General features: G+C 36.4%; 1 protein-coding gene across 4 annotated transcripts in view; it reads left to right on the plus strand.

Annotated features, from left to right (window-relative positions):
• The window catches only part of TMEM68 (transmembrane protein 68), a 39,649-nt gene extending 36,366 nt beyond the window's left edge, over positions 1-3,283 (plus strand). For 3 of the 4 annotated variants that reach the window (XM_016126194.2, XM_016126197.2, XM_016126195.2), the window contains one exon: positions 1,767-3,283. In XM_016126194.2, the coding sequence (XP_015981680.1) occupies positions 1,767-1,871 (105 nt within the window). In that variant the 3' untranslated portion in view covers positions 1,872-3,283. Of the gene's footprint in view, positions 1-1,327; positions 1,653-1,766 lie in introns of all 4 variants that reach the window. The other variant, XR_001594581.2, reaches the window with a different exon arrangement.
• Positions 3,284-14,339: the final 11,056 nt, after the last annotated feature.

Here is a 14,339-nt window from a genome sequence, read left to right on the forward strand (position 1 = left end):
ATATAAATTTGGGAGCCATCAGCAAATGAATGGTAATTAAAGCTGTGGAAATGGGTAAGATTACCAAACCTTTGAAGAAGTCAGTGCCTGATTTTAGGATTATAAATCTACTAAAGAAGAGTGAAAGGGAGCAGGCTGAGAAAAGAAAACTTAGCTTTTCCTCTAGTGTGAGAGTTACAGAGACAAGATTAATGGTGATTGAGAGGTCAAGTAAGATTAAAAGAATGTCCGTTGGATTTAGTGACAGAAGGTCATTGGTGATCTCTGAAATACTTGTATTTTCTTAATACATGGCCCTGATATTTCTTCACCTCAGTCCTTCCTTGACACCTCAATTCATACTATACCTCTGCACTTTTTCACTGGTATTTAACTCCATTCATTATTCAATTGAATCCTAATTGTGAAGCCTTATACCACCCTGCTATAAACACACACCTGAAACTCCAGCCAGACTTGATAATTCGCCATTCCTTCAATTGTTTTCCTGGGTCTTTTCCTCATGCTTCTTCCTTCACTGTTACTGAAATTTTACTGATCATTGGGGACCCAGACCAAACAGTACCCCGTTCATACACCCTTCCCTGGTCATTGCCCACCACGTGGACTCACAAGTCTGAACTTCTAAATACTTTCCTTTCATGTCTCAGATGATACATCTCACAAATGATCTTAACATTTTAATTACTTTGTACTTTATTATGCTTTTTAAGTTATGAGCTCCTTGAGATTTGAGACTTGTTTTACTAATATTATAGCTTCCAAAGCATCTGATATCTTTTTGAATCTGTGAATAAAATTTTAAAAAGATACTTAACAGAACACAGCCTATGTGTTAGCCACTAGGCTAAGTACCTGAAGGCATGGTTTCCATTTCATTTAATTCTTATAATAACTGTATGAAATAGTTCTCACTTCACAGATGTGAAAACTTGTGGTTTAGAGAAGCATATTTTTAAAATATTTGGGGTAAATTTTATTAATTATATTTAAAAAGGGATGAAGTTCCAAAATTGTAAAAAGAAGGCTCATTGTAAGGTTAGTATCTAAAAAGAAGGTTGTATGGATGCATATGTGTGCACTATTTATGTGCATAAAACATTTTTTTTTTAGATAGCGGTCACCGAGTTCAAAGTAAAAATTATTGAAATTCATGAATTTAATGGGAAATGAATAGTTTTACATTTCTTGATATATACTGAGTTTTTCCATTGCTATGACTCAATTTAAATTTCTTTTAAACTGTCTAGAAATTTAGGTAATAAAGTATATCACCTCATTCATTCATAGTTTTTCTCACTTTTTTCTTTTGTATTGCCTGATGCAGTTGTTTGGTGTGTAAGGTGATGAAGAGAAATGCACAGAAGTTTATTAATGGATGGAAAGGAGTGACACTTCCATTTGCCTGCTAGAAAATTTCCTGCTACTTTTTTTCTTCTGTTTGTTTTCTTCAGTTCTTTTAAAAAGTATTGTGTGCAAAGCTTCGTTGTGCTCAATGCTGGAGAAAAACTAAGGTCTACCCTAAGGAGCTTACAGTCTGGTGTAGAAAATAGACTTGTGGACAATACTGTGATCCAAGCATAATGAAATAAGTATAAGAAATATACTCTGGGTGAATTGAGGAGGAGCTCATTAATTCTGAGGAGAGATAGGTACAAAATTAAAGAAGACTTCTTGAGGGTAGTAGTACATTAAAATCTTTACAAAAGCAATGATCTGTATTGAGAACTAAAAGAATAATGGCTTTTCTTTTGTTTTCTTAACAGACAAAGAATGCTGTTCAAGCTTTGATTGATAAGCACCAAAGAATACCCGGAAACATTATGAGTGCTTTGTTAGAACGTTTTCATAAGAAACAAAACATCAACTAGAAATGATTGAATACATTTCTATTAATGTTTGTGTCTATAGTACTGTCTTCTAAATTTTGTAGGTTCTATAATAAGTATTTTTGTAAAAATCATGTTAGTAAGCATCTTTCTCTGAACTTGTTTAAAATTGTATTGTCAATTTTGTTTTTGTAATTGTGTCAAATTTTAAACGATAATTCCTTTCATGCCTAATTATTCAGAAAATGCTCACATTTCTTTTTATAAATTTCTAGTAATGTATGATAAACATAGATTATTAGAGTTAGGTTTATTAATAACAGCAGTCTAGTTAAATAAACATTCCTAAATAATGCATCTAATTACTATATCTGTTGCACTGAGCTAATTTTGCAAGATGGTATAACCTAGGGTTTTGTACAGACACTTAAGTTAGGGAAAAACTGCTCATATGTGCCCTTCATTCCTTTCATGACCTTGAGCAAGTCACCTCATGTTTTTGTGCCTCAACAATTTACTTTTTTAAAAAACATGTTCATACTGTGGTGAAGAATATTATTTTAAATTCTCTATATTTTCTGTGATTAATAACTTTAAAATTGAAATTATAACTGAATGAATTAAACAATGCCAAGGTCTTTTATAAGTTTGTGTACATATTTTGTCCATAACATATTTAAATTATTCCTTCGGGTATGATGTCAGGTTGCCAAGCATAATGAAAAAGGTGTACTGTTTTTCAAATTGAGTAAAAAAGAAATTAGGAAAAGTAAAATTTCTAATTGTTTTTTAATATTATATTTTTAATGAGAATCTACAGACAAACAATATAGTGTGTGCTGTATATTGTCAACCCTATAATATGGCATTAATAGTGTAAAGTTAAATATCATTGTAAGGTAAAAAAATCACTGTCATGCTTTGCATTTCTTATGTCAAAAGCTGATTCTAGGCCGATGAAAGCAGAGTTATAGAAAGCTCTCCTTTTGCTCAATTTCATGGCTATTCAGTTTGGCTTTACAACCAGTCAAATGGTTTATTGTTTCAATAAAAATATACTTGAGTGATGAATTTATGTGAACACAAAGCTTTCTTAAAAATTAATGGCTTTTGATTTGTTGTCTCCTTGAAATCTGAATTTAAAAAGTATTTAAACAGAATAGTACCAGAAATCAAATGCAGTATCTCTCCCGTTTTTTTAGATATTAAATTACCTGAATTTTTGTATATATTTTTGTATTGTATACCAAGTATGTATGTATGATATGTGTAATGTATATTAAGCAACATAAAAATAAAAGTAAAGCTGAATTGCAGTTCATTTTCTTATTAAATTGCATATGTGGCGTTTTCTTATTTTAAACCGATTTTCTCACCAGCAGTCATGTTCACGTATCTCAGCCACAATTATAAAACCTTACTTTCCAATGTGATTAAATATGTTTTAATTTCAATGAAGAGTCCATTAATGATTATTTGCAGCTTTGTTTTCTTCTAGCAGTGAGCAGTGTTTGTTCAAAATTGATAAATATTTCTAGAATGAATGAGTACATGATCATAAAATGAATGAGAATAATGTTTTTGGGTGACTATTAGGTTTTAAGAACTGAAGAATAAGCAATATTTATTATCAATGTAGCAAAAGCTATGGTTTTTTTTTTTTTTTTTTTTTACAGTACTTAAAGTTTTACTGCTTTACTTAAAACCTTTTTGTTGTTCTTCTCTGATGTTCAGACTAACAGCAGGGCTTCCTGTCTTGCTTAATATAAAATCTTTATCTTAGTATGCATTATTTCATAAACACTACATAAATGATGCTGTGCTTTTTCCAGTGTGTCAAATCAGGAGGCACATAATGTTGGTTTGTGTCACTAGTTATTGTAGTAACTGATCACTTGGTTAAAATGGCGCCCACCAGGTTTCTGCTCTGTTCCTTTTTCCTTTGTCATGGATGAATTTTGGAGAGATACTTTGAGGCTATGTAAATATTTGTTTCTAAACAAACCCACTAGCTTTAGCATCCTTTGAATTGACTATCTTGAATTAATGATTACTATGAGGGTTTCAAAAGTATGATTTTCTAACTCCATTATTCTACATTTATTAGTTGTTCTACTAAAAGAACTTTTCAACACCCCCTTCCCCACATAAACCTTATATTTTTGTTACTTTAATCGTAAAATATATATAACAAAATTTACCATTTTAGCTCTTTTTAAGTGTACTGCATTAAGTACATTCACAATATTGTGGAAACATCAGCACTATCTGTTTCCAGAACTTTTTCATCATCTTGAACAGAAACTATCTGTTAAACAATAACTTTTCATTCCCCACTCCACCAGCCCCCTGGCAACCACCATTCTACTTTATCTCAATGAATTTGCCTACTCTAGGTACCTTACGTAAGTGGAATCGAACAGTATTTGTCCTTCTCTATTTGGCTTATTTCACTTAACATAATTATTTGATGTCTTTTTCCGACACAGTTCCAATGCCAGTTCTCTAATTCTCTGACACCACCTGAGTGATTTTCTTCCTATTTATGTTTACTTTCTTTTTCAATAATTTCTGCTCATATGTTTATTATTTACCTTTATCTATTACAGTTTAATTTATTGTTTTTATAACTTCTTGAGGTGAATATTTAAATTGTTGATTTTTTAGACTTTAAAAATTTCTAATATATGCATTTATATTTGAATGTTCCTAAGAGTAAATCTTAAAAGTTCTTATCACAAGAAAAAATTTTGTAACTATATATGGTGACAATCACTAGACTTATTGTGATGATCATTTTGCAGTGTATACGAATATTAAATTGTTATATGGTACACCTGAAACTAATACAATGATATGTGCCAATTATGCCTCCATAAAAAAATAGTCATAAATTTCTTTCTAAGCACTACTTTAACTGCATCTTAGTTTTAATGTCATTCTTTTATTCTTCAATTCAAAATATATCTAATTTTATTGTGCTTTCTTCTTTGTTTCCTTAATTTTTGTTTTTGAAGCTAGGGTAACATAGAAGTATATTGCTTGGTAACTTAAAAGTATATTGCTTAATTTCCAAACATTTAAGGATTTTCCCTTAGTTGTTTGTTTTTAGTTGATTTCTAGCTTAATTTCACTGTGAGCATACTTGAATGACTTCAATTATTTGAAAATTGCTTTATGGTGCAGCATATGGTCAATATTTGCTAAATGTTCCATGAACAATCACAATGAATTTTAACTCTTTCAGTCTTGTGTGAAGTGTTCTATGTAAGTAATTAGGTCAAATTCGTTTGTAGTTTTATTATTTAAGTATGGCGAGGCAATTTGTTTTGAAGACAATTGCCATTGAAAAGATAGTTCGTGACTCATAAATCCCAAGAGGAGAGGGGCACCATACCATGCAGGGCCACAGAGGTAATACGGGGCATCATTTGCAAAATTTTTAATCTTTTTAGGAAACATGTTAAGTCTTTTTTTCCTTCTTTCTTTGGAGAAAGACCTTCTCCCTCAAAATTAGAGAATTACTTTGAAACAGGTGACTCTGGCTATTGATAACGATCATTGAAACTCAGCATTCTCCTTGGCCCATTATAAGGCAGGAATGTCTTCAGGGCCCTTAGAGTCCGAGAACAGAGGGGACCTTTAATGCAAGTTTTTTCTCTCTTTTTTTCCTTTTACAAAATATATTAACCAAGCCTATTTTCCTTTACCCGCTTGATGGGCAAATTAATGATAGAAACATAAACTAGATATATGATTCAAATAACAAGTTTTTATCTTTTTCCTTGTCTAGGGACATAGGCAGCACTTCAGCAGGAAACCCAAGACCCAAGAGCTCCATGAAACCCCAATAGGCTATGGCCCTCCTCAGCAGGAAGCAGATACAGGAGAATGCCCGTCCCTCAACATCCGCTGATAAAAAAGTGGTTCAGAAAAAGGTTAGGCAGGAAAGTTAGATAGGGGTTTTGGGTCCACCTGCAAAGACACTGAGGTCATCCTATTCTAGAAAGGGTCTGCCCTAGTCTGTCCACAATTAAGCCAAAATGGCATTTTTTGGTTAAAAGTAACTCATACAAGGAAACAAGCAGAAAATTGGGTGCTAGTTTCAGCCAGTCACTTGCACCTGCGTAATGATGACCCCAACGACCTTCCACTCACCTGAGCCTTATTATACCATCATTATAATATTATGCACATGCCCAGAAGTTCATTAATATCATTATAACCAACTGAATTTGGGGAACAAACGTGCAGAAAGCAAATGATGAGTCACTGAGTCCTGTCCGTCTTAGCTGTCAATCAAGAAAGCCCAGTCCTCTAAGAAAAGTAACCATCCACAGCAAATAGTCTGTTACCAGGTTTGAGGAACCTTCCTCTGCACTCCCCCCTTTTTTTTTTAATTGTAAAATATACTGAACATAAAATTTACCATCTCGACCATTTTTAAGTGCACTGTTCTGCATTGTTAAGGACAGTCACATTGTTGTCCCACCCATCTCCAGAACTCTTCATCATCCCAAACTGAAGTTCCCCCCCAGTTCCTAACCACCACCATTCTATTTTCTGTCTCTATGAATTTGGCTACTCTTAAGCACCTCACATAAGTGAAATCATACAGCATTTGTCCTTTTGTGATTGACTTCTTTCACTTAACAATGTCCTCAAGGTTCATTAACATTGTAGCGTGTGTCAGAATTTCCTTCCTTTTTAAGGCCGAATAATATTTTATTGTATGTATAGACCAAATGTTCTTTATCCATTCATCTGTTGATAGTTGCTTGGGTCGTTTCCTATTTTAGTGATTGTGAATAATGCTACCGTGAACATGGTATACAAATATTTCTTCAAGACCCTATTTCCAATTCCTCAGAGATTATACCAGAAATGGTATTGCTGGATCATATGTGAATTCTATGTTTAATTTTCTGAGGAACCACATTTTCCTGCTCTTCTACTTTTACAAATGGTTTGACCAGACAAGATATTTAGGATGTAATAACTAGAAAGATATTTCGATTTTTCCTAGAGGACTGGAAACAAATTTGGTAATGGAAAGGTGCAAGTGGATAAAAAGTCAGGGCAACTTTTAAAGGGAATGACACATGAGCGAATAGAAAAATGTAAGACAACAGAGATCAGAGGAACTCGATGTGAAGAAAAATATTCGATTCTGGAATAGAAAGAATGTCATGGTATTCCTAAACTAAAAGAGAATGCTTTCTAGATCCCTGTTCATTGAGCACAGAGTTAATAATCGAGTCTTTTAGAAAAATGTACTGTCACATCACCATTACCACACTCATAAATTTTAAAATAAACATTGTAAAATTACAGAATTAAAAACACCAAATTTTGGAATCTGCGTAGGGCTGTCTCATTTCCTCACCCAGATACTTTTCCTTGGTTCTCAAAAGGTTAATGGAAGAGTAGGGTGTGATCTATAAAACAATTAAGAGACACAAAGTAGGGGAAAAGGAGGTAAACTATGTGAAACTTATGGTGCTTGTTTCAGACAAAAGTTTTGACACAATACATACTAACAATGTTCGTCAAATAAAAGGACAAAAGCATTACGTTTCAGTCTTTAAAATAAATTATTTGTTTAAATGTGGAAATGAAAAATAAAGTTCTTCTCATATGAGAAACTTTGATGTAAGTTTAAATTAACAAATTTATAGGCCTTAATATAATATAAGGTTTAAAATCCTTATTTTTTAAGCAAAGTGTCTAATCTCGCCAATTTCCAATTCACTCTCAGGCTGTTTTCAGTCTTTTTAGCAGCATTGCTCTGGCTTCACACATAATCCAGGGACCTTGACCTGTGCACTTTTCATCTATGAGTGACAAGAGGAGCTGCATTTTTCAGGGTTACTAAGGACACAGATTTTAGTGCAAATAATTCCAAAGCAAAGACTTCCATGTGAGATTACCTGCAGAGCTGTGGGTGAGGTTATGGAAACGAAATGGGATGGTGATGCTTGAGACCACCGCTAGTAGGCACTGCCTGCTACCCCGTCACTACCTTGAGGGCTGAAGGGGCAGGGCTGGGGGCAGGGCCGTGACACATGGTGTTTCCAACCCTAGGGTGAGATGGACCTTGGAGAATAGGATGCTGGGTGAGCCAATAAGGTACAGAGGCAGAGAATGAGCAAGGAAAGACTACCTACTCTCTCCTCCACCCTCCAATTGCCTGTCGATGCCTCCTGCTGACCCAGCTCAATGGCAACGAGCAGCCAGAAGCCTGGGGAGCAATCAGCAGGGCTTCCTAAGGTATAGATCAGGGTGGAGAAAGGTGTAAAATGCACACAAGGGGTGATTGGGGGGCAGGGGTTGGCAGTCAATGGCACAGGATAGGATTTGCTAGCAAAAAGTGACAGCCCTTGGAACAAAGTGGCTGACCCTTCTGAACCTGGATGCCTTTAAGACAGGACCATCGCTTTCAAGCAAGCCAAATGATAAAGGTCCAAGGAGGGCAGCCAAGGGGGTTAGGATGAGTGAACATAGTCCATTCCATCTGGATGACACTTTTAAACACTCATTCAATGAATATTTATTAAGCACTTACTGCTGGGCCAAGGTGACTATTAGTCTGGGGCATGGGTACATGCTGCTGCTTTAGGACAAATCAATCTGCACATGTGTCTTGTTTATTATTTTTATTTTCAAATTTCAAATTTCAGTTGCTTTAGGTGGACCTGACTTGTCCAGCTCCATGGCTCAAAGACTCCATGGCTCACTCCTGGCTTGCACTAGCCAGGCTTACACCTGTCCTACACTGGCCTGAGAACAGAACCAAACTGGGCCTTGGGTTCTAGAAAATATTTTCAGTATCATTTACCTTTCACAAACTACACCCTTCTTTTTTCCTTCCATCTGTCACTGTTTTAGCGTCCCTGTTAACACTTAATTTGGTACCTGACAACCCACTTGTCCCACAGGTTAGCATGTTCCTCCCTGGGCTGGACTGTGCCTCTGGACCCACCCGTTGGGTCCTCCCTGCTCACCTCTGGTCACACTGAGCCCTTGGACCAACTCTGGACAAGTGTAGACCGGTTTTTGCAAATGGGCTCTAGCACTGGCTCCTCAGGTGGTTTTCCTGTCCCCACCCAAGGAACTGGCAGCACCCAGCTGCTCCCTGAGTCCTGCTGGCAGTCCTGTTGGCCACTATCCAACAGGTCCACCTCTCTAAGGGAGAACACGAGTTCCTCCACCTATCCATCCCACTCCGCCATCCCATGTAAACTCCAGCAAAATCTCGGGGTTTGCCTCTTAGCAGCGAAGTTCGTCTGTGGACCTTTATCTGTTGCCTTTTCTAAGTTGAGATCTTAGATTTGCCGAAGATGGTCTGATCTCAGATGGAATTTGGTCGAAATATTCAGCACAGGGCTGGAAGAAGTTTTGTTTGTTATGCAACATTTCTGGAAAAAATACACAAAAAATATTATTTATAATGGTTACTTTTGGGAAATGGGAATGGTGAAAGGAAAATTTTTACTTTTTCCTTTCTATCCTTCTGTATTGATAATATATTTATTTTATTATAAAGGAAAACAAGAATGCCCAATACTTAATTTTAGTTTTAAGGTTCTATAGAAATAAATTCTGTCCATCTTCTCAAAACATTAGTAAGACCACTAAAGGGCCTGGTGTAAGTGAGGTTTTGGGGTTGAGGATGAGGGAGTTGTTTGTTTTCTGTGGAAATCAAGGAACATGACTAGGATTTACATCCAGGTGGGTTAAAGGCAGCGCAAGTAAGCTTTATGAGGCCTTCTAGGCAATTCTTGAACTAAACAAATTCAGCAGAAACTAGAGTCTAGAGACCATAATAACCAAGTAATCATTACATTCCCAGGAATTTGCAGAATTTGGTCTTACTTAATTTTTCTAGCAACTGCAAGGTAAGTATTATTAAAAGCCCCATTTTACAGATGAGAAACTAAAGATTAGAATTTATGGAAGTTGCTGAAGTTCACACAGGAGGACACTAGCAGAATTGAGATTTAAACCTGCTAAATATCCACTCTTATGACTATGTTATACTTCCACATCTTCTATGATCCTTGTTTAATATTCCTTTTAAAATGTCACATCTGGAGTTGATACCATTAGTACCAACACGACTGAACTCGTTTTGAATACAACGAAACTATTTCTTCTTTTGATCTGCATATTCTTATTAATGAGCTCAAGATTGCGTTAACCATCATGTGGCTCATAGTAAATTTATAATAAATATAAAAATCACAGATCTTTTTAACAAAGAGTTGGTCATCTGAAAAAGGAGAATGAGAGGTGAATTTATTGCTTTGACCAGACATTGTTGATTGTCTACACAGTGTCCATTCTTTCTTTCTTCTTACTACAAAACCCTCATTTTACCCTTCTCTAGGAAGTCTGCATGTCTCAGGGGATGCTGACCTCACTTACAATTCCAGGGATGGCCCAATTGGTCTACAGGTAATCTCAATCCCTTGATTTCTTCATATTTTTGACTTGAGAAGAATTAGAGGTGAGGTGAAACTTCAAGAAAATTCTAATTTTTCTGAGTAAGCTCTTGGAAATGACACTTTCTCTTTTTATCTGGATTTATTGCACATGGATGTGGGCCCTGGATCTGTTGTTAGTTTGACCCTCCCATCCTGGAGAGAAGTCAACATCAGAGGAGGCCAAATAGAGAGATTTGTCGGGACAAAAAGATGGAGTCATCAGATTAAGTTAACCTTCAATGTCATTCTACATCTGGACTTCCAGTGATAAGAATCAGTTACTTTCTCCCTTGTTCAGAACTACATAAATTGCTGAACTTTTTATTACTTTGCAGCTTACACATCCTGACTAATAAGGGGATTGAATGCTATAACATAATTTTTTATATGCTACTTCCCTTTCTCTCTGACATTGGAGTAGTGTGGTGTGGTGGTCACGTGCAAGAGCTTTAAATTTCAAGGTTTTTGACAAACATCCTAAGCATCAAGTCTTTTGAAGAAAGCTTATTCATTCTGTTACTAGCGCTTTTATGTCTGTGTTATGTACGAATTCAGGGCTGGGTCCTTGGATCCTCCATGAAAGATTTGTGTGGATGTCTGACCCTTGGGGAAGAAAGACAAAGATTAGCAGGACAAAGAGTAGCAAACAGAGGTGATTTTACTAAATAAAGCAAGCAACGTGAAGTACTCTTGAGAGAAGTCCAAGCAGGCAGTTGGATCGAGAACTGAGTAGCCTGAGAAGTTGAGAAGTTGAGGTCAGGTTTATGTGGGTAATTGGGTTTCTTTGTTCTCCTTCTGTTCCTCTTGTCTTGAATGACATCAGTTCCCTGCGCCTCGCTCTGAACCGCCTGCTCCTGGCTGAACATGCGCAGTGTGTGCCTGTAGGTGAGCAGTCACACGCCAGCGCCGTGGGAACTTTGAGGGTGTAGGCGCATGCTCGATTAACTAATTTCTCCTGTACTGGTTGGGTGACTCCAGAGTAAGGTCATAAAATGATCGTCTGTAGTTAACTAACTGTGGGGGAACGAGGGAGGTGTCAGATGCCTCCAGATGTCTTGCTTTCAATCTGGCTTGTGAAGTGAGTAAATGAGGGAGTCACCGGGAGCCGCTGGATCTCTTACTGTGTACATTTTACTGCTAAACTGGTCTTGGGACCTCGTGAACCCCCATTGCCGTTTTCCCTCCAGCTCGTATCTACCTACTTACGCTTTCAATACTTTGCTAGTTTTCAGGTATTTTCCAATGAAGAACAAATCTAAATTAAATATGAGTGTGTTTGCTTGCTACTAAATATTTAGCTTAGTTATTAAAGATTTTTAATTTGTTGTTTAATGCTCTGTCATAAAATGTTTACTACTTACTTCATGGGTACTTTCATGTGCTAAATCCTTTATAGACGGCTTAATTCTAAGAATCCTATGAGGTAGAAATTATTACCTCTATTACGAAGTATATGAAATGGTCACATTTGTGTAGAGAAATAGAAATTTAGGTCTCCTGAGATTAAGGAATTTGCCTAAGGTCATGTCGCCAGTCTGGAACAGAGGGGAGAATCCTCCTACCCACTCTCCCCCTCCCATCCCCATTTATCTCTGTCCCAGAGTATGTCTCCTTTCTACTTACACACACTGCTCCTTCCTGGGCCACCAGCCTTAAGCATGAGACTCCTCTTCTTGTTTAAAAGGCTCTTTCATTGTCTGTGATGGTTAATCTTATGTGTCAACTTGACTGGGCCACAAAGTGCCCGCCCAGATATTTGGTTAAACATTATTCTGGTTGAGTCTGGGAGGGTGTTTCTGGGTACGATCAACATTTGAATGGGTAGACTGAGTAAAGCCACTTGTCATCCCCAATGTGGGTGGGCCTTATCCAATTCCTTGGAGGCCCGAATAGAACAAAAGGTAGGGTAGGAAAGAATTCACTCCTTCTGCTTGTTTTGGAGCTGGAACGTCAGTCTTCACTAGAACTGGAACTTGCACCACCAGCTTTCCTGGTTCTCCAGCTGGTAGATGACATATCATAAGAATCAAAATCATAGGAACCAATTTCTAGCAATAAATTTCTTTACATACATATATGTCTCCTGTTGGTTCTGTTCTTTGGAGGACCCTGACTAATTATTGTTCTTACCACCACTTTCTGGAATGCCAATGTGTCATTTTGAAACTTGTTCTTGGACATTTGCCATTTCTACTATCTTTCATAAGTGATCTATTAAAATGTGAGATTATCAGAGGGCAAATTATATAACTACATAGGTTTTGATACACACCCTTGCATTTCTTCATATTTTATGCTGATATTGGAAGAACCTAGATTTTGGTTCCCTCATTCTTTTCAAGCCACTTTTTTTTTTTTTAAAGAATCTCCAATACAGAAATGCCTGTTTTCATCTAAAGTCAAGAAAGTCTATGCTCAGAATTTCTTTGCTTAGCTTTCACCTTTCCAACCAGTTTTTATTGTTCACAATTGAGTTAGAATAACAATTCTTTGTAATACATTAACTACGGAACATAGGATATAATTAACTTCAAGGCAAGTCAAGATTTATAAACTGCATTTTGTTTGTTTATTTCTTTTTGGTTAAATGAGATCCTCAGCAGAATTTTCACATTGTACTGAGTCCTATCCATTTCGAGACGGAGTTATTTTCCCCCACCCCCCTTTACTTGAATCTTCCTATTTTATAAAATCTCTCTTCCATTCTTTACTCTGGTGCTTTTGAGCTCTTTGTTTTTGAGTACTGCAAAATGCACCATTTCATTAAAAAGAAAAGAAAAAGAAACAATAGTTATTATATGCACAAGGGAAGGGAAAAATAAACCAGGAGCAAGTTTCGATGCCACATTTCTTCAATTTGTCAAAATTGTGTTCTGTTCTATATTCATTTTATTTAGGGCTTTAGTGCCTTAAGAGCAAGAACTATTTCTTTTAAGCATCTTTTGTCCACTATTAGCATACCTCATACAGATTTTATCCTTTAATAAATATTTTTGATTGATGGCATCAAATGAAAATGAAAATAATGTATCCTCATCCTCGATGTCCTTCTGAAGTGAAACGAGGTTTACCTTGATGAGTGTTTGAGTGACATTCCTCATTACTTTGTGCCTGGTGCCCAGTTCCAGAATGATGATATATCAGAGTGCTTTTTTTTTTAAATTTAAAATAATTCGCTCTTTTGGATGTACAGTTCCATGGCTTTTGAATGCATCACTGTGTATTTACCACCAGAGTCCAGATATAGAACTATTGCATCATCTATCCCAAAATTTCTTCTATGTGTCAGATTTGTAGTCAATCCTCCTCCAATTCCAGTTCCTTGTAACTACTATTCTCCTCTCCATCCCTAAAGATCTGCCTTTTGCAGAATGTCACGTCAGCAAAATCATACCTTATATAGCGTTTTGGGTCTGGCTTTTTGCACTTGTATACATTTGAGATTCATTCATGTCATCACATATATGGTTCATTCCTTCTTCTTGCTGAGCATTATTCCATTGTATGGATGTACTACAGTGTGTTTAACCACTTCCCAGTGGAGGGACATTTGGGATTTTTCCAGTTTCTGGATATTATGAATAAAACTACTTGTAAATTTTTTTGTAAAGAGTTTCAGGTGAACATAGGTTTTTATTTCAGTTGAGTAAATACCTAGGGTTTTCTAGGTCTATTAGCTTCTTAGGGCTGCCATTATGAATTACCACAAACTTGGTGGCTTAAAACAACAAATATTTATTCTCTCGCAGTTCTGAAGATCAGAAGTCCAAAATCAAGGTGTTGGCAAAGCCACACAAGGGAAGAACCTGGCCTTTGCCTCCTCCAGCTGGTGGTTTCTAGTGTCCTTGGCTTGTGGCCCCACATGACTCCAATCTCTTTACTTCCATCTTCACATTGCCCTCTCCTTTGTCTATCTTTTCTGTGTGATCATATCCCAGTGTGTGGGCTCCACTTTTGACTGCATGTGACAAAGAAATTCATTTAGTCTGAGCGCACACAGCTCCTCTCTGCTGTTTACTGTTGG

The sequence above is a fragment of the Rousettus aegyptiacus genome, unplaced genomic scaffold, assembly GCF_014176215.1.
Source record: "Rousettus aegyptiacus isolate mRouAeg1 unplaced genomic scaffold, mRouAeg1.p scaffold_m13_p_15, whole genome shotgun sequence".
Lineage (NCBI taxonomy): Eukaryota > Metazoa > Chordata > Mammalia > Chiroptera > Pteropodidae > Rousettus > Rousettus aegyptiacus.